The sequence below is a fragment of the Heteronotia binoei genome, chromosome 2, assembly GCF_032191835.1.
Source record: "Heteronotia binoei isolate CCM8104 ecotype False Entrance Well chromosome 2, APGP_CSIRO_Hbin_v1, whole genome shotgun sequence".
NCBI classification, from domain to species: Eukaryota; Metazoa; Chordata; class Lepidosauria; order Squamata; family Gekkonidae; genus Heteronotia; species Heteronotia binoei.
In genome coordinates this window covers 132,016,327-132,041,894 of record NC_083224.1, presented here as the reverse complement: position 1 = coordinate 132,041,894, position 25,568 = coordinate 132,016,327, and the positions used below count along the sequence as shown (strand labels likewise).

At 42.9% G+C, this 25,568-nt stretch overlaps 1 protein-coding gene across 1 annotated transcript in view; it reads left to right on the top strand.

Annotated features, from left to right (window-relative positions):
• Nucleotides 1–25,568, top strand: part of ERICH3 (glutamate rich 3) — a 132,356-nt gene that overhangs the window by 3,073 nt on the left and 103,715 nt on the right. Inside the window, exon 2 of the mRNA XM_060232026.1 lies at nucleotides 20,254–20,347. Within this exon, the coding sequence (XP_060088009.1) occupies nucleotides 20,254–20,347 (94 nt within the window). The remainder of the gene's footprint in view (nucleotides 1–20,253; nucleotides 20,348–25,568) is intronic.

The window sequence follows — 25,568 nt, the reverse complement described above, 5'->3', positions numbered from 1 at the left end:
AGGTGGTGATCAGCATTTGTCTGTGCATGTAAGAAAGGGCCACGAGAACTAAGCACTGATGCATCCATTCCTGCCCTCCTTCTCATGATCTGCTTAAGTTCACAGAATCAGCATTGCTGTCAGATGGTCATCTAGCCTCTATTTAAAAACCTCCAAAGAAGGAGAGCCCACCACCTCCCGAGGAAGCTTGTTCCACTGAGAACGCTCTATGAGGAAGTTCTTCCTAATGTTAAGACAAAAACCCTTCTAATTTAATTTCAGCATGTTGGTTGTGGTCTGATCTTCTGGGGGAACAGAAAACAACTCTATGCCATCCTTTATATGACAGAACTTCAAGTACTTGAAGATGGTGATCATATCACCTCTCAATTGTCTCCTCTCCAGGCTAAATATACCCAGCTCCTTCAAACTTTCCTTGTAGGACTTGATCTCCAGACCCCACACGATCCTCCTTGCCCTCCTCTGGACACATTCCAGCTTGTCTATATCCTTCTTAAACTGTGGTGGCCAAAACTGAACACAACACTCTAGGTGAGGTCTAACCAGAGCAGAGTAAAGCAATATCACTTGAGTTGGTCTGTACACTACTGTTGATACAGCCCAAAATCACATTTGCCTTTTTAGCTACCACATTACACTGCTGACTTCAGTGTATGGTCCACTAAGACTCCTAGATCTATTCACACATACTACTGCCAAGACAAGTCTCCCTCATCTTATAATCATGCATTCAATTTTTCCTACCTGGATGCAGAACTTTACATTTATCCCTGTTAAAATTCATTTTATTTGTTTTTGCCCAGTTTTCCAGCCTGTCAAGATCATCCTGTTTCCTGACTCTTGTCTTCTGTATTTGTTACCCCTCCTCTTCATAGTATACAGCCTGCGCCACAAAGTTACTCTTGTCTTTATGTCATTTGCAAAGTTTTAATCACAGCCAAACTGACTTCCCTTTTCTCAAGTATTCCTGATATCTTTGTTCACTACGGTTAGTTGAATATTCTGTGCCCTTACAGCGCAAGTTGTATTTCTTCTTTGGCATTAATACATCAAAAAGTCAGTTGCTTTCTTCTAGTTTGTGTGTAATTTTGTGACCCAGGTAAGAGGCTGATCACAAATGCTTGGGTTATAAATAATATTAACTTATCTGCTAAACATATATTTAGGCCCAATTTAAACATGATGCTAGTGAGGACAAAGAATTTCCTGATGCAACTGTGAATACTCAGTCTAAATCAGGGTTGTCGAACTCATTTGTTTTGAGGGCTGGATTTGACATAAATGAGACCTTGTCAGCCCAGGCTGGGCCATGTGTGAGTACCTATTTAAGATTAGGTAGCAGAGAAATAAACTTTTTAAAGGACACAGACAAACATGACTAAAGATTTTTTTAAAAAACTTAAAACAAGCTTAAAACATTAGCACTTGTTGATCTTGAAGATGCTTTCTTTGAATTTCTCTTTGATCTTGAAGATGCTTTCTTTGAATTTGATTCAGGGAACTGGGCAAAAGAAGCTCTGGCTCTTTCCCTCCCTCCCCAGGGGACCAGAATGGGGAGGAGCCTCAACCAGTGGAGAAAATCGAGGTTTTGCTCTGTAGTTCCTGTGTGATTGAGCAAGCCTTGCAAAGCAAGCTGAGATGCAGAAGGAAGCAAGAGATAGGGAGAAGGAAGCGATGCTAGTCAGTTGCTCGGGGGCCTGATAGGAGCCCTCCTGGGGCCTGATTCAACCCCTGGACTACATATTTGACACCCCTGGTCTAAATTGTGCTGGAGTCCATGCAAAGTAACTTTTTTAGCACGCCAACACAGTACCTACAAGAACTTGGAATCACAGGTGTGCAAACTATGTACATGTAGTTGCTTTGCATGAGATTCTGCATAGTATAAATAAGATACTGGACATAAGCAAAGCTTGCACTGCAAAACACTATTGCCTTGCCTGCATAATTTTTATGCTGACCTTATTCTGTTTGCGAAGTATAATATAGTGGGTTCAGTGCATGGAGGAGTCACCAGTTGAGTGATAACAAGCTCTTTAATAGACATGATATAGGATAGGGCTACATTACAAGACTGGGGATGGGGCCTACCGGCCCAACATATACATCTCTGGGTTCCCACGCTAGCACATCATTGGGTCATTCAAACCGGTGGGGGCTTGTGATTGGTCTAGGGCTGCGGAGATTTGGATCCTGCAACCCTTTGTTCCCAAGCTCAGTCCATATGGCTCCAATGAGCCTGGCAGGCACACTACAAAGTCTTCACTTGAGTCCACATACAAAACATCCCTCCCCCCCCCCTTAGTTCGCAAGCCCCTAGTGGACATAGTCTTGTAGGTATGCGGGCTTGTGATGCTCTTGTGTCGACCACCTGAGCGCTGGTGTGGGCGGGGACCCGGCGGCAGTTTCTGACGCCCTGAGTGTAGGGCTTGGCGCTGAGGGGATCTTGGCTGGCAGAGCCAGGTTCCCAGTGACCTCTTGCTCTGGTGGTAGTCCTGGCTGTTCCACTGTCTTGGGTGCTGGCGGGGGTGTTGCTGCTGGACTTTCTGCTTTCTCCAGCCCGTACAATGCAGCGTCTGGCAAGGCTGTCGGATTTGTGATGTGCTCATCCCCCTCCGCTCCGGGCGACTTGCATGCCTGTAATTGGTCGATGTGCCGCCTCATCGTGAACCTCCCCTCAGATGTACTTAATGGCACCTAATACTCTGGAAACCTGCGCTGGTATCCATGCTGGCTCGTCCCCGAAGTTTTTAGCAAACACTAAGTCCCCTGTGTCAAACCTCCAGGGTGCCCGGACTGCTTCTGGCACCTCGTAGGTCGGGAGCTCGGTCCGGGTGCATGTAGTCAAGCAGGGTAGTCAGCTGTCAACCCATGAGCAACTTGGCTGGACTGCGGCCAGTGATGGTGCTGAGGGTGTAATGTTGTGTAAACGAGCTTTCCACTCTCCATGTATGATGCGGCAGAGTGTTTCCTTCGTAACATGCACCATCCTCTCTGCCTGGCCATTGGTGGCGGGATGAAAAAGGGCTGACTGTATGTGCTTTATTAAGTTCCAGCCACAGAAATCCTGTAACTCGGCCAAGGTGAAAGCTGTCCCTTTATCCAATACCAACGTATCCGGGAGGCCTTGCAAGGCGAAAACCCTGCAGGGTGGGTTTCATGCAGGGCTGTTAGGACTCACTGCCACAGAACCGGGGGCACCACCACCCTACTTCCTCATGACACCTTTTATGCACAGACACTTTGTCCCTGCGGGATGCAAAAACCAGGAATTCTGAGCCCACCCGGCCTTCTGGCCACCCCTCTACACCCAATCCAGAACTCGAGACAGAGTTTTGTCCTTGGAGCAGCGGGCAATGTCCTTGGCATGCACCGGGTGGTCTGGGAGGGAGTCGAGCTACATGATCTGGAATGCTGGTGCTGGATCTGGGTCCGTTGAGGGCAGCGACAGGCGGCTTAGGGCATCAGCATGGCCCATTGCCTTCCCTGGGCGGTATTTAAGGTCATACTGGTACCCCGCAAGGAAGATGGACCACCTCAACACCCATGGTGAAAGCATTTGGAGTGTTTGGCAGTCAGGGGCGAACAGACCCAGTAGAGGCTTGTGGTCTGTAAATATGGTGAAGGGCCGGCCGTACAAGAAATCATGGAATTTTTTAACCCCCGCCACGATGGCCAGGCCCTGTCTATTTGAGCGTAGTTTCATTCCGGTTTCTGTAGAGTCCTTGAATAGTAAGCTACCGAAACCTCACAGCCATCCAGTAGTATGTGGACCAGCACAGCGCCCACCCCATAGGGCGAAGTGTCGCATGCTAAAATGACGGGCAGCCTCTCGTCGAAGTGTGCCAGCAAGCTGTTGGAAGTGAAAATGTCCTTTATAGCCTGAAAAGCAGCAGCTTGCCTGCGACCTCAAACCCATGGTGGACGTTTGTCCGATAGTCTGTGTAAGGGTTCTGCTACCGCTGCCTTGTGGGGGAGGAAGGCGTGGTAGAAATTGAGGATTCCCAAGAAGGATTGTAGTTCCGCCTTGTTGGTGGGCGCCGGATCCTGCAGCCCTTTGTTCCCAAGTTCCCAAGCTCAATCCGTATGGCTCCAATGAGCCCAGCAGGCACACCCAAAGTCTTCACTTGAGTCCACATACATAACACGAAGGAAAATGGGAAGGGACTGTATTTATTACCATCTGGAAATAGTGCAATACTGGTTAGTATACTAAACCTATTAAACCTAAGTGGGTACCTTTATTGTGGTTGCTTCTCATTACAATTTTAGTTTAAAAATGGCAATAAACTGCTATTGTGCATTATATAGCATGGGTTGTAATTCCCAGCAGAGGGCTCTAAAGATCAAGAACTGAGATTCTTTCAGATTGTTTCTTTGGGATACCATTGCTAACTTAATTACACCATGAACAATTAACCATGAAGATCTTATTTCTAAAAAATACTGTTGGCGGCTTTCAGCAGCTGTGTTCAAATTCACTTTGAAATCAATAAAAGCAGTCATCAAAATTTGTTATGATAGACAACATTGTTTGAACTACAACTGTGGAATATAATGCACTGTGACATCAGTTAAGGGTACACAGTGTAACTGGATCTTATTTTCCAAGTGCTTTATATCTTGCCAAAGGGAAAGGACTTTAGTTTGATAATGGTCTGTTTCCATTCTACATTTTGCCAAGATTAGGCACAGAGCAGTGGAGGTCACATGGCTCCTCCATCATGTGCTTTCATAGTGAGGAACTCTGGGCAAGTTGAAACTACACACTACATGCAGTAACACGAGCTGTAAGATTAAACAAAATTACATCCTTGTGCTATTAAAGGGGTGATATGTTTGGGTCCAAAGAGAGGATTGTACCTGGACTGGAGGTGTGAGCACTGTCAAAGCTTAGGTACAAATAGTATGCTCTTGGAAGTAGTCTTCCGAGTAGTCTTGCCCCAGTTTGAAGGGCTTGGGCTCTAGTACTCTGGTAGTTAACCTGATTTTGATGTGCTTGGGAGGGTGATGGGGTGAGCATCGCCTAGGATGGTATCAGCTGGTATTTTTCCCCTTGTCAATACAACTCATCAGGTCTTCTTGATTAGTTATCTATTGAAACCTGACTCCCCCCCCCCCCGTGTTTAGGACAGGGGTGGCCAAACTGTGGCTCAGAAGCCACATGTGGCTCTTTCACACATATTGTGTGACTCTCGAAGCACTCACTGCTCCATCTGCCAACTTGGAAAAGTCATTTCTTTAAATCACTTCTCTAAGCAAAAACAATTGGCAGCTTGGAGAATGCATTTAATGTTAAAGTTGCTTTCCACCTCTCTATGTTCCTTCCTTCCTTCCTCCCTCCCTCCCTTGTGGCTCACAAACATCTGATGTTTATTCTATGTAGCTCTTTCATTAAGGAAGTTTGGCCACCCCTGGTTTAGGAGAAGATTTGAGGCAATCACAGGCTGTTCTGGGTTATTGTTTCACAGTATGATTTCAGTAGGTCACAAGAATGTCTTGGGATGGCTTTCGTTACTGTTGTCTAAAAAGCACAGCAGTATCAGCTCAGCTTACAGCTCAGCTCAGCTTTTCCTGCACAAAACATGGAGTCTTGCCATCCTGATTTTTTACACTAAGCATGGGGTAAATTTCACACAGTGAATTCTTGCTAACACCATGTTAGGCAGCATACCCATAGAGGATAGGGCTTGTACATTCTTGAAGGCAGGCTACAGCAGAGCCTGTTGGGCTAGAGATAGAGGCTAATTCTTTCCCTCATCCCAAACAAAGTGAAGGGTCAAACTAGATGAGAGGCAAGGGGTTTGCGATGAGGAAGGATATGTGATCTATTTTTTCCTGTCCATGTGGGAGATTGGTGAGGATCACATTTCTGATGTCTGTTGGCATCTTTGATTTCAGGTTCAAATACCTCCCCCCCCCCCCGCCCATTACTGCTTGTCCAGGTAAAGGAGAAAAAAAGACAACTGTCCATATATAAAGAAGTCAGGAGGTGTGTAGACAGATGTTATACAAAATCAGAGAATGCATGCAAGGGCAACTGAATACTTTCCATACCCTTTTCTGTTTCTTTCAGTATCTTTCACCCAGTTTAGTTAACTTCCAGTATCAGAATCTGTCTGGGAGAAAAATTCTTCAAGTGCCAGAGCAAGGCAAGGTAAAATACAAGAGAGGGTAGATTTTCTGGGACACCACACCCATAGTTTTTGTTTGAATACCACAACTATAGTTTCTGTCTGAATTTCTTTGTGTGAAAGGAAGAAAATCTCACATGGCCATTCATTCTTTGCTGTGTTCATTCTGAAAGTTACCTATAAGCAGGAGAAGCTTTCTTCAGACTGAAATTTAATTCTTGAGAGAAAGGGTAGTACTCCTGAGAATTTCATCCATATTAGGTAGAAAACAGATGGAAATTTGCTGCTCATTGAAATAATGCAGCATAAATGAGCAAAGAACAGAATGAAGAATCCACATGGATGTGATAATTATAATGAAACAGAAGAATAAAAAGAAAGTAAAACATAGGCTGAAAAAAATCCAAATAAAATGTCTGTGCACATTCCTTTTAAGAGATTTTATTAACACATATCAAGGAAAGACTGAACTTTGTTTGAACTTGTGTGTCTGTCTTTGGGGAAGATATGGCATAATGCTTTGTGGATACAATGAATTTTCTATCAGTGATCTTTTCTTGCACTTGGGTGGTAGATTTAAGTTTCATTAATAATAATTGAAAAGAGCCCTATGGACATCACTTTCGAAACAATCTCTCTTCAGTATTAGTCTACAAAAAGCCATGCTGAAGGCATATGCTGGAGAGAGAATTAATTTTAAGTACATAAAGAGGGCTCAAATCACATAGTCAATTCAATAATAAAATGGTTTTAGCATGGCCAGTGTGTAGGCAAAGTAGGCAGTCGCCTAGGGCACCACCTGGCCTAGGGGGCACCAGTGGGTGCCCCCTCCCAGACACATTACTCTGGCTCCTGACCACTGTCACCTTGTCTTCTCCCATCACCAAGCTGCCCTCAACAAAGCCAAGCCCACCCCCCTCTCTCACCTCGTCGTATCCCACCACCCTCCTTCTTGGCTTGGCCAGAAAGCACTTATTCTCACAATGTTCAATAACATCTCACTTAAAAAAAAATCAGTAAATTAAATTATGTGAAAAGTTTCAAGTTTTGTGCTCTTCATTTCCCCTATATTTTAATAATTGGGGGGACACTAGTGGGTGATTTGCCTAGGGTGCCAGAAAGCCTAGCACCGGCCCTGAGTTTTAGTCAGGGCTTTATTTTGAGCTGGAATGCACAGGAACGCAGTTCCGGCTGGCTTGCCATCGGGTGTGTGGCCTAATATGCAAATAAGTTCCTGTGTGAAACAATGGTGATATCAGGGGTGTGGCCTAATATGGAAATGAGTTCTTGCTGGGCTTCTTTTGTAGAAAGTTTTAGTAGGTCCATGCAACCTAAATTTGGCCCAGCTGCATGCAGAAAGGAGAAGGGAGCTTAACCCTCCACTCAGTTTCAGTATTCAAAACTTCTCCCCTACTATGCTATGAAAAGTTGTGCCTTTTAAGTAATATATTTTCTCCTTTAAAATGCCAGCAGAGTGAGAGAGTTATTTTCAAGAAGTGAAATGGAGTGCATGTTAAATGCTTACACATCGAAACCAAATTGAGGCAGCCCCAGTTTGCAGTTTGCATTGATTTTATGAATGGAACAAGACATGTGATCTTTCTAATCTAGCATTCACTTTTCTGTTCCCTAAATGTGTCTTATTCTATTATTGTCCTATGCACATCTTAAAAATAAAAGAAGATGATGGCTCAGTGAAGCAGCATGTTTCTTTATATCAAAGAACTGAGCCTTTACCATAGTATACTTGTGCAGATCTTTCAAATGTATTTTTTTGTTTAATGACCTCATATACTTTATTTTATATTGATCTGCTGGGTAAAGAGCTACTCAGTATAATATTTTCAAAAGGCAGTTTTGATTTTGAAACCATTTTCCTGTGTTTGTTTTGAAATATTGTTAAGGCAGGATGAGGTGTAGAGATGGTGGCAATTTATTTCCTTGAAAGGTTGGTTAGGGTGTTTATCCAATACTGTAACTGATGCCAGAATGTTAGTAATGCACAACAGAAATGGCACTTGTAATTGTTGTAAAACCTATTCATCCTTGACCATAAATACAGAAAGTGAAATGAAGTGTCAGAAATCAGAGATCATGTGATAGGATGTGATAGCAAGTGTTAGTGGTTTTAAATGGACTGGGAGTTCAGATGTATTTGCTTATTATGCTGCTAACTAACTCAGGAGGTTGTACATCAGAATGAAGCACCAATGTAAACTTATGAGCCACATTTGGGAGAAATGTGGAACTGACTTCACCATACAAAGGCATTTTTCCCTCAAGTGTTCTGGGGAGTACTGTTCTTCATAATGTTAGTAGGAGGAGCTCCATCCCATTACCTTGGAGTTATGGCAAGTCTATATAAATAGGTTTTATGTAGTTTATATTGATATATTATATATTTTTATTTTTTTGTGTTGTGATCCACCTTGAGCCTGCTTGCAGGGTAGGGCAAAATATAAATTTTAATAATAATAATAATAGTAATTGAATGAGTCAGGCTAGGGTTGCCAAGTCCAATTTAAGAAATATCTGGGGACTTTGGGGGTGGAGCCAGGAGACTTTGGGGGTGGAGCCAGGAGCAAGGAAGTGACATCACTTCCAAGTCAAAGGTCAAGTGATGTCACTTCCTGAGCTTCACTCCTCTATATCACTTCCAGCACACTGCATCAAACCCCACCTCTAAAACCCTTCACGGGGGTTTAGGAATCCTAATTTCTACATCACTTAAATTGAATGTGTCCATCTAAAAAATTCAAACCCATGGGCAATGGCTATCCTCCTACACTTCAAAATGGGGTCTCTTCTAATACTAAATGTATATATCTCTCCCCAGCAAAAATGATCAGATATAGCAAGGTGCTGTAATTAATCTGAATTTTTTATTGAAGAACTTTTATTAGATACTCCAGCACACCTGATTCTAAAGGGGGGGGGGGGAGAGAGACTTTAGTGCTAGACTCAATTCAAATGATAAGATTCTAATTGACAAATTTGGATGAAAGCTTGCTAAATAATGTCACTTAATTCAAAACAGATATGGGCTTCCCCCTTAAACAGTGGAAGCCATTCCCAACCTAGTAAGACTTAGTTACTGCTGTCTTCTCAGGCCAAACACAATTACAAGGCTAAGTAGCTCTATCATACCTCTGGTAATTCTGTGGTCAGGTATTTCTCAGTTGCATTCCCTTTGCCACAAAAAAGAATTTGTAGCTCTTTATGCTTCAGGAACTTGGCAATTTGGAAGCTTAAGATAATTCACACCAGAGAAAATTCTTATATGCACACTAGAGCATATTATGTCCTCCTCTATGTCTAGCAATTGGGAGTGGAGGTTTGCATATATCACCCCTACCAAAAATCCTAATAAGCAGCTCTGGTTACCATCATGTAATAGAATAGCTCTAGGGTTGCCAGGACCTGTCACTGACCAGAGGCAGGAGTAGGGTTGCCAGCTCCAGGTTGGGGTATTCCTGGAGACTTGGAGGTGGGGCCTGGGGAGGACACAGAACTCAGGGGATTACAATGCTCCCAAAGGCCACCCTCCAAAGCATCCATTTTCTCCAGTAGAAATTGACTTTGTAATCTGGAGATATGCCATAATTCCAGGAAATACTTTCAAGTATCAGTTATTCGTCTTTCCATTTAGTGGGATTAGAAAAGAACACAATATCAAAGCAATATCTGCAGTACTGCATTTAGAACACCTGAGACTCAGAAGCAATGTTCCCTCTAAGCTGTGGGGTCATGTGAGCAAAAAATCTACGTTGTGAGCTACTGGCATTGAAGTCATGAGCTCCTGCATAAATTAGTTTCATGTGGGGCCATTTTTCCTGAGCTAAGACAAAAATGTGTGAGCTGGAGACTAAAAACTGAACTAGCTCACACTAACTCAGCTTAGAGGAAACATTGCTCAAAAATATGTTTAAATGTCATCTAGAACCAACATATTCATAATGCAATAAACTATATTGCTTCTTTTTCACAAAAAATACAATTCCTGTCAAACTATCTGATCTTTACCTGGAAAATCCCTCCCCCCAGTTGTTATAGGATTGGTTTGTTTGGTGTGTTTGTTGTGATAAAAAAAACCCTGCTATATCTTAAGGGGGGGGGAGGAGAGCAAGATAATTAACTCAGCTAAACAATGCTAGCAAATAAAAATAGGTTAGTTTAACACCCATTTTCTCAAGTGAAAATGACTTCTGTAATCTGGAAATGAGTTGAATAAGTATGCTTGCACATGAAAAAATATACCTTGAATTAAACGTTGTTGGTCTTAAAGGTGCCACTGGGTTCAAAGTTTTAGCAAGGTTTTAAAAATTAAGACAAATTTCTTCAGAATGTTCCAGACACCCGGGCCAGCATATACTAAAGTTAAGCTGAACATGGGGTAGCCAAAGGCAATAAAAGCAGAGGAGGCAATAAATCAGATAAGACAATGAAAAAATAAACAGTCTCCACAAGAACACAAGGCTGGGACTGCGCTTAGCCCAGCCCGGCTGAAAAGCACATAAAACGAAAACTTAAGCACTCTAAACCAATACCTTAAATCATTGTAGAAAACACCTTAGTAGCAGAGCAAAACAGCGTCAGAAGATTACTCCTTGCCTGTACACCCACCCACTGCAATTCCTGTTCTGGAAGAGAGGCTTTTCGTCTTAAAAGCAAAGCAACCCCAAAAGTTCTCAATAAGTATTCTACTGCAAAGTTCTGCAGAAGTTGCTGCTGACAGGTTGAGGGCAAGGCAGTTTATCAGTTCATGCATCATTCAAAATCTCATCAAGAACACCTCATGCCTTTCTGTTCTGTAGTGAAGGCACAGGGCAGGTTTGTGTGAGGAGAAAATGTTTGCTAGATCTCCCCTCTCTCGGTGCCTGGAAGGAATGTTTATTTACACACCAACCACCGTTTGAGCAATGAGATCTACAAATCGCGCAGGCTCTACAAATCTTCCTTACTAACAGGACAGGACAGACACCCCCCCCCCCTCCCTTCCCTTCTTTTTAGGCTCTTTCTTAGCATGCCTGGGTGATGACTGGACTCCAGTGCCGAGCCTTCGGTGGGTGCAGGGAATCAGGCAGGCTCTCTCCAGGAGAGTGGCATGAAATTGGAGCCGTTCCCCTCCCCCCCTCCCGCTTCTGGACTTTTGAAGAGCGGGGGAGGAGGCTATAAATTCTGGAGTCCCCCGCCAGGGCGGGGGGGTTGGGAAGCCTAAGTCAGGTACAGTTATAATAATTTGCCATTGTTTGTCTCTTAGGGCTCCCATTTTGCCTCTTTGGGCTCCATTCAGCTGAGATAGGGTTCATCTGAGAAGAAGCACATTCTAACCATGCTGCTCAGAAAAGGTGCATGACTTTAAATCTTGAAAGCAAATTAAAACATCCACTAAACAAGGCTCAATAAAAACATTAAACTTGCTAATGAAAACAGGTCCCATTAGCGATTTTTTGTTTCCCCTTTTCTCTCTTTCCCCTGCCCCTGACACTTTGTTTGCAGTAAGCAAGTAGTGTTGCTCTGTACACTGTCTGGATCAGGTAACCTAAGTAGCATGTTGTTCATTTGTGCTTATTCCAACATTGAAAACATAATATCTGTACGGAGGGCAGGGGGGAGAGTGCCTGTTAGCACTTGGAAACAGGAGACTTGTTTAGGCTTTCAATAATTTGTGTGTGTTTGAATGAAAGGTACACATTTCATTAAGAGGCTGGAAATGATATCCGCAAGTAATCAGTGGTGCCATATTAAATTAAAATGTAAAGCATTTGGTGCTCCAAGATGGAAAGGGTAGCTGGTATCTATTTGAAGTGCTATCACTTCCTGTGGGAAGTGCTAAGACAACCCACAGTTGAATTTCTAAAATGAAAGAGGCTGGGGTTCAAGGATGCCTGGAGTCTGTATCATTAAAGCTGGAAGCGGTTAATTAGCCTATAAATCCAGACAGAATATGGACGTATGCTGGGCTGACTAATTAGTGGCAAAATAGAGGTGTTTTTATGTGCTCAGTGGCACTTTCCAGTCGTTATTATTTCCTGTGTGCAGGATCAAACCCAGCTGAGAATTAGTAACACATCCTTCTGATTCCTGTGAAGTATATGCAGATGAATACTAAAGGGTGAGGAATGGGGCAGGCATAGTCTCTTACTAGTAAAAGATACTCAAAGTGCAGTGACACGATCACATAAATGCTTCCAGCAATACACAAGATTGAACCTCTAATAAAGTTAAAACTTTGTAGGCCAGCCAACCAATTATATAGGTTACAACTGAATGCTGGGATTGGGCTTGATTCTATCAGTGGTGAGTCTAACACATCCTTGTCGCATACACATTAGGCAGGGCTGTAACCAGCACTGGGGCAGCACAGGCAGTGCCCCCTTTCAATTTGGAAGTGCCCCATCCCAATCTCCCTCTTTTGTATTGCTAGCGCTTGGGCACTGAATGTAGTTGTTCAGCTGTGGAAGCTCCTTCCAGTCAGAAAGAGGAAGAAGAGAGAGAGTGTGTGTGGGGGGAATTTTGAATATAGCTTCTGCATGTTGCAGCAGCCTGGCTGCTGCAGAGGCTAACCTCTGCGGCTGATAGTGGCATTGCCACATTAAAGTGCCCAACTCAGCCTTGCCTACCACACTTCAAGGAGCTGGGAGCAGACTTGACTTACGTGGCTGGGCTAGGGAGCAGTGGTGGCTGCTGCTGCTATGGCTCAGGTACTCAAGAAAAGGTGGCAGCCATTGAGGCAATCTACCTAGCATGAGCGACTCAACTGGTTCTCTCCAGCAGGCTGGTGGGGCTCTCCAGCCACTGGCACTGGAGAAGGATTGACAGAAGAACCCTCATGCCAGCGCTGAGTGGCGGTGCACAGCCATACATGCCCTGAACCAGCTGGTCTGGTGCCTCTTGCAGACTTTTTGGGGAGAGGCGCAGCGATGGTGGGAAGATGGTGGGCAGAGGACGATGAGACCAAGAATAAGAGAAGGTGGGTAATGGCGTAGGGCGGGTATCAAGCACTGGTAGGCTTGATATCACTTTAATCAACTTTAGTTAGACTAACTTTACCTTAATTAGCCGTTTCCCCCTAAGGATTCTAAATGTCTCCCCATGAAAAAAATCCTGCCTATGGTGCTGCATATACATTGGATCCTGATCTACTCATCCAAGGATCAGGGGGCTTCCCATGTTCATTCCTCTTTCCTAGCCGTCTCTTCCTACCCTCGGAAGGTTGATGTGAGTCAGGGGGCCTGCACTGGGAAGGGGGCATCATTTCCCTCTCACTCTTCTACAAGCATCATCTCTTCTGAAGCAAGAGGGTGATATTGCTCCCTTCCCCATGCTCTATGCAGCACCCTAACCCGTGTGCATCTATTAGTCCATGTGGGTCTTCCAACTCTAGGAATAGCTGTTATGGGGACTACTGCTGGGTGAGGACTGTGGAAAATAGCAGCAACTGTCAGTGCTTTCCTCTTAAGATTTCAGGAACCAATCCATTGTGAATGATGAGTATTCTCCGATACCCCTGCTTGTGTAGTATATACACTATGGAACCTTCCTACCTATTGCATCTCTACCAGTACTTGAAGTGTGAGAGAAAAAGAAGTGGTAAAAGGCTTCATTTCAGAGTAGGTTAGCCTCATATCTGGTGGTCTAGCACTCTTGTAACTGCTTCATAAGCTGTGCTACTATAAATGAAGTTTAAAAACATTTATGAACATGGTGGTTTTATATATGGCAATACTGGTTCAGTCCTGATGTATCCTTGAATGGGTTTCATCCATTAAAAAAAAGAAGTGGATTGTTATAGGTATCCCTGAAAAGAAGTGGAATAGTACGCTACCCCATCCCATCTCACTTGAAACCATGGTCTTGGTATGCTATATTTTTGATCTTATCCTTGCTTACTGAAATGTAGGGCTTCATAAATAGCTGTTCCTTCTTCCATTATAGCCTCACAACAGTTCTGCAAGGCAGATTACCATGTTCATGAGCAGGAAAATAGGTTAAACCAAACCCAGGATATCCTTTATGGACACATATGAGCAAATGAGGAATAAGAGGTTCATAGCTGTCATCTCTTATAGAATTAGTATCAACCGAAGGTGTGCAGTATTATGAGATTTTCAGTGCAATCATAAACAGTTATACCATTCTAAATCAATGGGCTTGGAATTGTAACTTGCTTTAGAATTTCACTGTTACTCTATGAAGTACTGCAACCCTGTCTCTAGCTTTTTGAATCTGCTAGATGACTCCTTTGATCTTCTGATTAAATTCAGTATTTGCTAAGGATATGTACTTTTATTTTACTCTTTTATGCCATTAAGGTTTTTTTGAATTTGAAATTTGCTAAGGATAAAGTGTTCCCATTTGAAACAAAACATAAGGAACTGTATTAATCAGCAGCTAGGTTTGTTCCATCCCTGGGATGTCAGATTAATTGAGCTTTTAACTTGTTTTCCAGGCCATGAAATATCGAGAAGGAAGTAAATAAAAGTATATTGGCTAAGTTTACTCCCCTCCCCACCCCATTTCTATGTGTGCATCACACCAGCACCAGGTGACACTATGAATCAGTACTTGGCATAATTGCTCTAATCTGGCAGTTTCAGATGCAAATGCAAACAAATGGGATAAAGAAAGTAACATAAAACAGTTGCTATAGCACCACTGTTTAATCACCAGGCATAACATGGCAAATTAAATCATCTGTTTAAAGTTCAATTTATCTGGTATAGGCTACCTGTGGGATTATTGTGAAACCCAAAATAAACTTCCTGTAAGTCTTGTTTCTTTGTTGTATTGTTTCTGAATAGAATATTTTTATTCCCCCTTTGTTTACTATGGCTCAACATCCATATTGCATGAAAGCCTGCTTCAAAGCCTTAGAATTATCACACAGTAAGAAAACCGGGGGGGGGGGAGTGGTAGCTAAGTCTTAATAGTACTTACCATATAATTTAGAATACATTGGTAAAAAAAAAATTGGCTTGGTTTGCTTAAAAACTAAAAGAGAAGATAGTTCTGACTACCTATTTTTAGCATACTCTTCTTCCCAGTACCTAATATAAACTCCAGTGCTTTTTTTGTATTAATAGTTCCAATTGGGAATTGGCAACCCTAAGTATTACCTGGCAAGCAACTCTACCCAGGTTCCTCACTCTCACCTCTACCCCATACAATCTCAATTAAGTTCATCTCTACTGTGTATTTATCATAGGACACATAAAACCTCAGAAATTCTAAGCAGGTAAAATGGGATGGCAGGGATAGCTGATCCAAACTGTGGCAAGCAGGCTATGATTGGGGGTGGGATACAGTATCCACCCCTATTCTGAAAGATCTGAATATTGTGTATACCCATTCGTTTCTGAGCAAAATTCAAAGCACAGCTTTATCTTACTTTTTAAATTGTTTTATTAATGGGATTTCTGTCTTGCCCATCCTACCAAGGCAGGCTTGGATCTGAACAGGTTTGGACCAGGACACTTGAAGGACTCCCTCCAACCACTCCAGCATTTAAGATCTTCCTCACAAGATGTTCAGAGATGAGGTAGATGGTAATCAGAGAAAGGGTTCTTTCAGTGGAGGTTTGTCAGTCTCCAGGTGGGGCCTGGAGATCTCCTGTTTTTACAACTGATCTCCAGCTGGCAGAGATCAGCTCCCCTGGAGAAAATGGCTGCTTTGAAGGGTGGACTCTATGGTATTGTACCCTGCTGAGGCCCATCCCCAAACCCCACTCTCTCCTGGATCCACCCCCAAAGTCTCCAGGTGTTTTCTAACACAGACCTGGCAATCCTAGTGGTGATGCCTCACTTGTGGAATGTTCTTCCCCTTGATATTCACCTGGTGCTTGTGCTACTATTTGTTAGGAACCAGGCTAAAGCATTTCCTTTTATCAAGGGTTTAATTAAGGGGTTGGTCTTTTTAATTTGTGTTGCACTCTGTATCTGGCCTGAAAAATATTTTATGAGACTCATTTTAAAGTGATATATTTAAGGGTTTAGAGCAGGGGTGTCAAAACATGCGGCCTGGGGGTCGAATCAGGCCCTCAGAGGGCTCCTATCAGGCCCCCAGACAACTGGCTCTTGTCTGCTTCCTTCTTCATCTCAGCTTGCTTTACAAAGCTTGCTCAATCACACAGGAGCTACAGAGCAAAACCTCAAAGCTTCCTTTGCCCAGTTCCCTGGATCCCTTGAGAGAAATACAAAGAAAAGCAACTTTAAGACCAACAAATGCTAATGTTTTAAGCATGTTTTATTTTAAGGTGTGTTTTTTTAAAGTCGTGTTTGTCTGTGTTCTTTAAAAAGTTTATATCTTTGCTACCTAATCTTAAATAGGTACACACATGGCCCGGCCCTATTTATATCAGATCCGACCCTCATAACAAATGAATTCGACATCCCTGGTTTAGAGTTTTTTTGATTTCTAATAGTTTATTAATTTTTTGGTCATCAGCCTTTATTGGCATAAAAGAAATCAGTTATACAGAATAAAAGGATTACCAAGTTATACCGAATAAAAATTACCCATAAAATACAAAAGGTACAGTTAAAATTTAGAAACATCGTTATCAATTCAAACTATGACTACAAAATCCTTTGGCGTATCATGGTGGCCAGAAAAATGAATTTGGCTACTATTTCAGTGTCTTTCAGGAGCCTACAGGCTTTTAAGGCATCTGAACAGCCTCCTGATTTCTCCAAAATGGGACGCAGTAGTGAGTTACGAAGCTGTGAATATAACAAACAGTGGAGCAAAACATGAGGGACTGTCTCAATGGATGTATGGTCACAAGGACTACAAAGGAAAGAGCTGTGAGTCACCTAAGCTTTTTGCTTAGGAGAAGACACTCTGAAATCGATCTGAAGGGTCTGGAAATAATCAGCCAACCGGGTCAGGTTCTAAGAGTCCTCACGTTTGCTACTGGAAGCACACCATCTTTAATAATGAGACGGAGTGCAATGCTCAGAGGCTTGGGGATTTTCCCAACTTGTGTTTTTATTAACACTCTATAGGCCCCTTTATTGCAGTAGGAAACCACAGGAACTGTTGTGGAGGGACAGAACTCTATCTCCTTGGTCCCTGAGCAAATGGACTTGGTCTGTCTGGGGGAAGGACCTCCATCTGAGAATGCAGGACCTGTTGCATCTGAACCATCCAGCATGCCTCTAATATCAGCCTCAGGACATGAAAGCTCAAATCCCCACATTCCCCTCGTGGACACTTTATTGGAATCCTTTTCCAACTCACTGGAAGAAACACTGGTGAAGAAGGATGATAAAATGGAGGCTAAGCGCTTGTTGCCAAGTAGTGCAAGTAAATGCCAAATAGAATCTGTAGACAGACCTAAGAACGTTCTTTTAAGTTCCTCTGGCGATTGTCCTGATACCTCTTTTAATGACTCTCCCTCTCCTCTGATTGTTTTATCCTCCACCATAGCCCCTCACTCTTAACCTTCAGGGAGCCATGGGTTATCTATACAAGTAGAACTGCACCAGCCACCAACTAGGGATGTGGTCTCCACTTCGAGTAACACGAACGTGTTTGCATGGCCAAATACAAACCAATTAATCAAGAACATCTCAAGAGGGTTGCGTGGCCAAATACAAACCAATTAATCAAGAACATCTCGAGAGGGTTGGGAAATGGGTCCATACTTTATGATACCAACCATTCGTTTGATATCTTGGCCAAAGAAGACTGACTTTTAACCCCTGCTCCATCCAAGCTAGCTAGAACCCCAAATAATGCAATCATTAAAGTCATCTCATGGAACGTGGCGGGGTGGTCGAATAAGGTCAAAGACGGTGATTTCATGAAGTACTTAAAGGGGTTTGATGTTATATTACTCCAAGAAACCTGGTCAAACCATCAAATTTTGTTGGATGGCTATTCCTCTCACTTCCTCCCAGCCCTTAGGTTCAGTGCTAGGGGCTGTCCCCGAGCAGGGTTGTCCATACTTGTTTCCTCACACCTAGTTTCAAAGCCAATAACTCTTCTGGCAAATAACCTTACTGCACAGGCAGTCAAACTAGCCCTCCCCTCCCTAGCCCTGATTATGGTGAATGTTTATATGCTGACCTGCTGTGACAACCTAACTCTTTCCCAGGCCTGGGACCATATGGCCATACTTCTGGATGACCTGGAAAAGATATTTCTGGCCACTGAAATTCTGGTAGCGGGTGATTTTAATGCTAAGGTCGGGGAGGATTTTAGCATATTCTTTAAAGCTCTGGACCTTGACAACTCCTTGCCGCCCATGCTTTCATACCCCAGATCCTCCAAGGATCACTGTATAAACCCCGCAGGCTTATGTCTCGCCAGGTTCTGTATAAACTACAACAGACTCTGGCTAAATGGCCTGAGTTTATTAATTGTTAGTTTTATGGTGCTTAAGTTTCTACTATGTTTTACTTTGTAAGCCTTTTGTGTGTGTGTGTGTGTGTGCATGCGCTTGTGTGCCTGAATGTTATGGTGACTTCTGGCAACCTCTACTGGGGCCTGGACTTTTTTCAGAGAGGTGCCTTCATATATCTGCCTCTGCATCCTGACCCTGGTATTCCTTTGGAGGTCTTCCTTTCAGGTATTTGCCAGGGTCAGCCCTGCTTAGCTTCCAAGATGTGACGAGATAAGCCTTGCCTGGGCTATCAAGGTCAGGGCTAAAAGCCTTCTTGAGCAGGCTCTGTGGTGAGTAGGGGTCCCAAATCCCCCGCTAAGCCTGGAGACCCCCGATTTGGAGCCTCCTCCTCCCGCTGGCCATAAAAGGGAAAGCGGGGGGGGAGGGGGAGAACGGCAGCCCTTCCCACCCAGCCCCGATCGCAGCAGCCAGAGCTCTTCCGTTTTCTCAGGCTGCTTCCCGCCCCCAGTCAGCTGGCCGGTGAAGGGAGGGGAGCCCAGCCACGCCCCCAAAGGACCATATGCCTTTGCACCTCCAGAGGTGAGTGAGTTCTGTCTCCTGCATCAGATTTCCCAGAAAGGGGGGGGGCGGGGTGGAGGGGGGTGGAGAGGGAAACGTCTTCTCATAGGGTATAATGGGGAATTGATCTGGAGGTTTCGGGGGCTCTGGGGGAGCTGTTTTTTGAAGTAGAGGCACCAAATTTTCAATATAGTATCTAGTGCCTCTCCCCAAAGTATCCCCCAGATTTCAAAACGATTGGACCAGGGGGTCCAATTCTATGAGCCCCAAAAGAAGGTGCCCTTATCCTTCATTATTTCCTGTGGAAGGAAGACATTTAAAAAGGTGTGCTGTCCCTTTAAATGTGATGGCCAGAACTCTCTTGGAGTTCAATTATGCTTGTCACACTCTTGTTCCTGGCTCCGCCCCAATGTCTCCTGGCTCCACCCCCAAGTCTCCTGGCTCCACCCCCAAAGTCCCCAGATATTTCTTGAATTGGACTTGGCAACCCTAGTGGTGAGATAGCATATAAATCATCCAAACAAAACAAATAAATAGCAGCAGCAAGCTCTGCCCTGACATACATTTTACATTTCAGGCTTCCTTATCATGTGCCCTGCACACATATGTAGGTAGCTTCTATATGTTTGTTCCAGTATACCCACATAGATGGGTGGGGGTGGAACATGGCTATGATCCCATTTTCTCCTCATGCAATCATTCTACATGCTAGAAAGTCTCAGGGGTATATGGTGTCAGCAACTTACATACATCTTTAATCACCTGTGTACACACATCTGGAAGCCCTTAGTCCACGGCTTCCTGATATGTACGCACATATGCTTTACGTATATTGTTCCCATTTTATTGGGAATATTGAACTATCAGCCAGTGTTGCAGAATTGTATTTACCTGCTACATTCATCTGGGCCCCCGATGTTGTTTCTGGGGATCCAGCAGAACCTCAGGAACAGTATAGTGGACAAAATGGGAGTATACACTCAGAGGGATGAACTGGTGGAAACTACTGCCCCATCTTCTGCAAATGGAAATGCCATGGAGAAGCTGCATGGCTGGATGGATGCTAATGTATTTGCTGTGGGAAACCAAACCAAAATGTACTCTCCTTAATATTGTAGTTTAGGTATTTATACTTTGACAACTCTTGATTTTTTTTTCAAGAAAATGTTTTTGGTTCTTACTCTGTTTTTATTGGGAATTCATTGGTTTCAGATTCCTTGCAAACTACAACAGCCTAACAGACAAGCACCTGGCAGGCTATTTCAGCAACACCAGGATAAGACGTCACCTGCAGAGATCAGGGCTGGTAGGTATACAAGATGTAACTTATGCTGTGACAATTTTACTGCTCTGTTTTGTTCTCTAAGAAACAAACAAAGCAGTTTAAGCCTTTGGGGATAATTCTGTTTTCTAATCAAAATAAGTTTGCTGCATGAAGCAAGCCTAGCAAAAAATTTGTGGATTCCATGATGTTATCTTTTACTACAAATGTGTAGTACCATGCTTTTATCATGTTGCTCACAAATGTCATCACTCACTGTGACAGCTCTTGATTTTAACCAATTCATGTGGCTGCATTGTGTGGTATGCAATGTTCCCTGAGGGCAGAACTGCACATGGTATTTCTTTGTATTTTTTTTATTTCATTTTTTTAAAAAAAATACAGTTGTACAGACTTTGATTTAAAGAGGGAGAATGGTGAGAGCAGAGGTGATTAACTGTGGAACTTTACAGAATGTGTAGTCTGCCATAAGGCTGCAATCCTGTTCACACTTTCTCAGGAATAAATGCAGTCAAAGTCACTGGGGCTTTCTTCTGAGAAAGCATGTGTAGGATTGAACAGACAAAACACTTTATAGCCTTGCCTGAGCATTAGCAATGAAATCAAAATTAGGATTAAGCAGGGGTCATTTTGTAGAAAAATAGGTGGTGGAGCTCATCCAGGGATTGTTATGCAGCTGCATCTACTATTTTTTTCAGTGTGAATTGTTATACAACATATTTTCTTTTTTTTCAAAAATTAGATTTGCATCTACTATTAAATGGACAAGGTGGGGAGGAGGAGGGGGAACCCTCAGAAAGGTTCAGGAGCTGTGCTCCTGTGAGCTCCTGCTGAATTCAAGGCCTGGGATTAAGAGAGAATTCTGTAGGAAAACTTTTCTGGTTCCAAACCTCTGTGTGTGTGTAAAATGTAATAGTTAGATTAGAATCTGGGAGACCCAAATCTAAATTCCTGGTCTGCCATAGAGGCATCCAGGATGACCATGGCCTGTCACTGTCTCTAAGCCTAACCTCACAGGATTGTTATTGTAAGGGTAAAACAGAAGAGGAAAGATGAATGTTATGAGCTGATTTGTGTCTCCACTGGGGGAAAATGCTGGGTATAAATAAACACATTTTATAAAAGTTCCCCTTGTTCACATATTTTGTCTTTTTTAGCATATCTTTCATAATGCTGGTAACTGTACTGTTGCTGTTCCTAGGTACTATTTTTTCATGCATATTGAAGCCAAAAATGCCAGAGAAAGCATTGGTATCGCTTTATTTTTGTGTCAGAGATTTCATATAGCTGAATCTAATTGATAACACAGTGCTAACATGAAACTGAAGCCAGGTGAATATAAGCTCCATATTAAACTAGCTGTGTCAATAAAAAGTTGAGCCTCTAGTCTAGATGGTAAAGGAATAAAGGGATTGCTAAAGGAAGATGGGAAGATGGCAGAGAAGTTCAATTAATTCTTTGCTTCTGTGATCACTCTGGAAAATGTGGGGCATGTACCCATGCCATCTCACTTGAAACCATGGAGTGTAGCAAATTTTACATAAGTTTTTAAAAAGGAATCCAGAGAGGAACCAGGAAATTACAGGCCAGTCAGCCTAACATTTGTCCCAGGCAAATTAGTAGAAACTAATCAAAGGTAGAATTATTAGGCACAAAAATGATGAAAGTCTGCAGGTCTCCAGTAAAGACCCTGCAGGTCTCCAGAACGTAGAGGTGCTAACTGGTTATGCAAAGGAATGTCCTGACTCATTGACCTTTTGAAGTTCTTTGGAAAGTGAACAAGCATATAGGCAACAGTTACCTGACAGACATCATACACTTGGACATTCCAAATGCTTTTGACAAGGTACCTCATCAAAGACTCCTTAGTGAACTTAGCAGTCATGGGATAAGAGGACAGTTTTTCTTATGAATTAAAAATTTGTTATATGACAGGAAGCAAAGAGTAGGAATCAATGGACAGTTTTCAAATGGAGTGAAGCAAGCAGTGGGATCCCACAAGGATTGGTATTGGGGCTGATACTATTTAATTTATTCATAAATTATCCTGACCTAGAAACGAGTAGTGCAGTGGCCAAATTTGCAGATGACACAAAATTATTCAGGATGGTGAAAATCAAGACTCCACAAATTGAGTGAGTGGGCAACACTGTGAGAATTGAAGTTCAATGTAGATAAGTGTAAGGTGATGCACATTGGACTAAAAAAATCCCAACTACAAGTACAGGCTAATGGGCTCTGAACTTTCTTAGATTTACAGGTAAAAAGATCTTGAAGTCAAAGCATATAGCTCAGTGAAAGTGTCAACTCAGTGTGCTACAGCAGTGAAAAAAGCGAAGTCTATATTAGGGATTATTCGGAAAGGGGTTGAAAGTAAAATGGTTTATATTATAATGCTCCTATATAGATCTATGGTGCAACCTCATTTGGAATACTGTGTACAGTTCTAGTCACCATATCTCAAAAAGGACATTGCAGAACTGGAAAAAGTACAGTGGAGGGTGTGACCAAGATGATGAGGGGGTTGGAGCACCTTCCCTATGAGGAAAGGCTGAAGCATCTGGAGTTTTCAGTTTAGAAAAAAGATGACTAAGGGGGATGCGATAGAGATTCATATAATTTTGCATGGTGTGGAGAGAGTTGACAAAGAGAAATTTTTCTCCGTCTTGTGGACATCCAGTGAAGTTGATGGACAGTAGATTCAGAATGGACAAAAGGAAATACTTCTTTACATAGGGAATGATTAAAATGTGCAATGGCTGCTAGAGGATGTTGACCAAACAAGACACATAGAAGGGGAAATTAGCTTTAAAAAGAACCTCTTATAAACAGCTCTCTAAAGACTTGAGAAATAAAAAAGACTCATTTAAGAATTGGAAGGAGGGCTTTATAACCAAGGATGAATTTAAACAAATAACCAGTGCTTGTAGAGGAAGAGTTAGAAAACCTAAAGCTCAGTATGAGCTTAGGCTGGCTGCAAATGCTAAAAACAATGTTCAGAGTAAGAAAAAGAGCAAGGACATGGTAGGCCCGTTGCAAGGACAGGAAAGTGAAATTGTAACAGGTAATGAAGAGAGGGCAGAACTGCTCAATTCCTACTTTTCCTCAGTCTTCTCTTCTGAGGGAAACAGTACTCAGCATGGCAAAAACAGAACATATAATGAGGGTATGGAGTTCCAACCTAGGATCAGCATATGGGTAGTACATAAACACCCAGTTTCTTTAAATGAAACTAAGCCCTCAGGGCCAGATGAACTGCATCCAAGGGTTCTAAAAGAGCTTGGGGATGTAATTTCTGAGCCTCTGGCTATTATTTTTGAGAATTCTTGGAGAACAGGAGAGGTGCCAAAAGATTGGAGGTGAGCGAATGTTGTCCCCATCTTCAAGAAGGGGAAAAAGGAGGATCTGGGTAACTACTGACCTGTCAGCATGACATCTATACCTGGAAAGGTTTTAGAACAAATCAGCAGTCAGTCAGTCCTGGAATATTTAGAAAAGATGGCTGTGATTATGAAGAGCCAGCATGGGTTTCTCAAGAACAAGTCATGTCAGTCTAACTTGATTTTTTTTTTTTTACTCTGCTCTGGTAAAACGTCACCTGGAGTATTGTGTGCAGTTTGGGGCACCACATTTTAAGAAGGATATAGACAAGCTGGAATAGATTCAGAGGAGGGCGACGAAGATGGCGAGGAGCCTGGAGACCAAGTCCTATGAAGAAAAGTTGAAGGAGCTGGCATGTTTAGCCTGGAGAGGAGGTGACTGAGAGGTGATATGATCACCATCTTCAAGTACTTGAAGGGCTGTCATATAGATGATGGTGTGGAATTTTTTTCTGTGGTCCCAGAAGGTAGGACCAGAACCAATGGGTTGAAATTAAATCAAAAAGAGTTTCCAGCTCAACATTAGGAAGAACCTCCGGACTGTTAGAGCGGTTCCTCAGTGGAACAGGCTTCCTCAGAAGGTGGTGGGCTCTCTTTCTTTGGAGGTTTTTAAACAGAGGCTAGATGGCCATCTGACAGTGATGAAGATCCTGTAAATTTAGGGGGAGGTATTTGTGAGTTTCCTGCATTGTGCAGGGGGTTGGACTAGATGACCCTGGAGGTTCCTTCCAACTCTATGACTCTATGACCTTATTTATTTATTACTTTACATTTATATCCCGCCCTCTCCGCAAGCGGACTCAGGGCGGCTTACAACATCATAAAAACAATCAATTCCATAAAACATATAAAACCATAGTTCACTTATCAATTTAAAACTATTTGCGCTGTCTCAGTCCAGTCTGGCGGTTTTGGGTTCTGACTATGATCGCCAGCTTCTGTAGGATGTCCGGTGGCAGCCCATTTTTAGTCAACCAGAAAAGCCTGTCTAAACAGTTCGGTCTTACAGGCTCTGCGGAACGCCGACAAATCCCGCAGGGCCCTTATAGCTTCTGGGAGGGTGTTCCAAAGTTCTGGTGCTGCCACCGAGAAAGCCCTGGATCTTGTTGCGCATAGCTTGGCTTCTTTGACCTTCATCTATCAGGCTGGATCTTGGTAGTGGTACCTCAGAATAAAATTAAAAGAAAAAAGAGAGAGAGAGAGTGATTGTAAACACAAACAAATTTCTTGTATACAAGATAAAATAAAACAAAAATGTAAAGAACCTACACTGGGTGCCTGAGAACTAATTCCATAAGTAACCACATATGCACTCAAACACACCCACAAGATGGCACACCTATAAATGGTAGGAGGGAGGAAATTGGGGATGTTTTAAGCAGAGGACATGTGGCCTGAAATCCTGGGCTTGAAGTTGTTGTACCTGTCAGAGTCCCCCTTTCCCTCCAATTAGGAGACATTGAGTCTCCTGATTGGATGGAAAGGAGGTGGAAACGAGATGAATAGGCAGATCTTTATTGTTTTCACATTAATGTGGGAAGGAAAACAATCTTTCACCCTTCCTTCATCCTTCCTCCGTTTTCCTTCCACCATCTTCTCCATAGTCATAGATATTTATACCTTTCTGTAAACAAAGGCCAACTTACTGATTGGCTACATCGTTCCTTGCTTCTGATACTCTGATTACATTCATTGGCCAAATAAACATCTCATCTCCCAACTTAGAAGTGACAGATGAATTTATATCACCTGGGGTCTCTAATCAGGACCTCCACGTCTCACTTGTTCACGTTCTCATATCTGCTGTTTCCCCCTCTTTCCTGTTGGTCTCCAGTGTGGACCCTTGGCTAAACTCCAAAATGTGC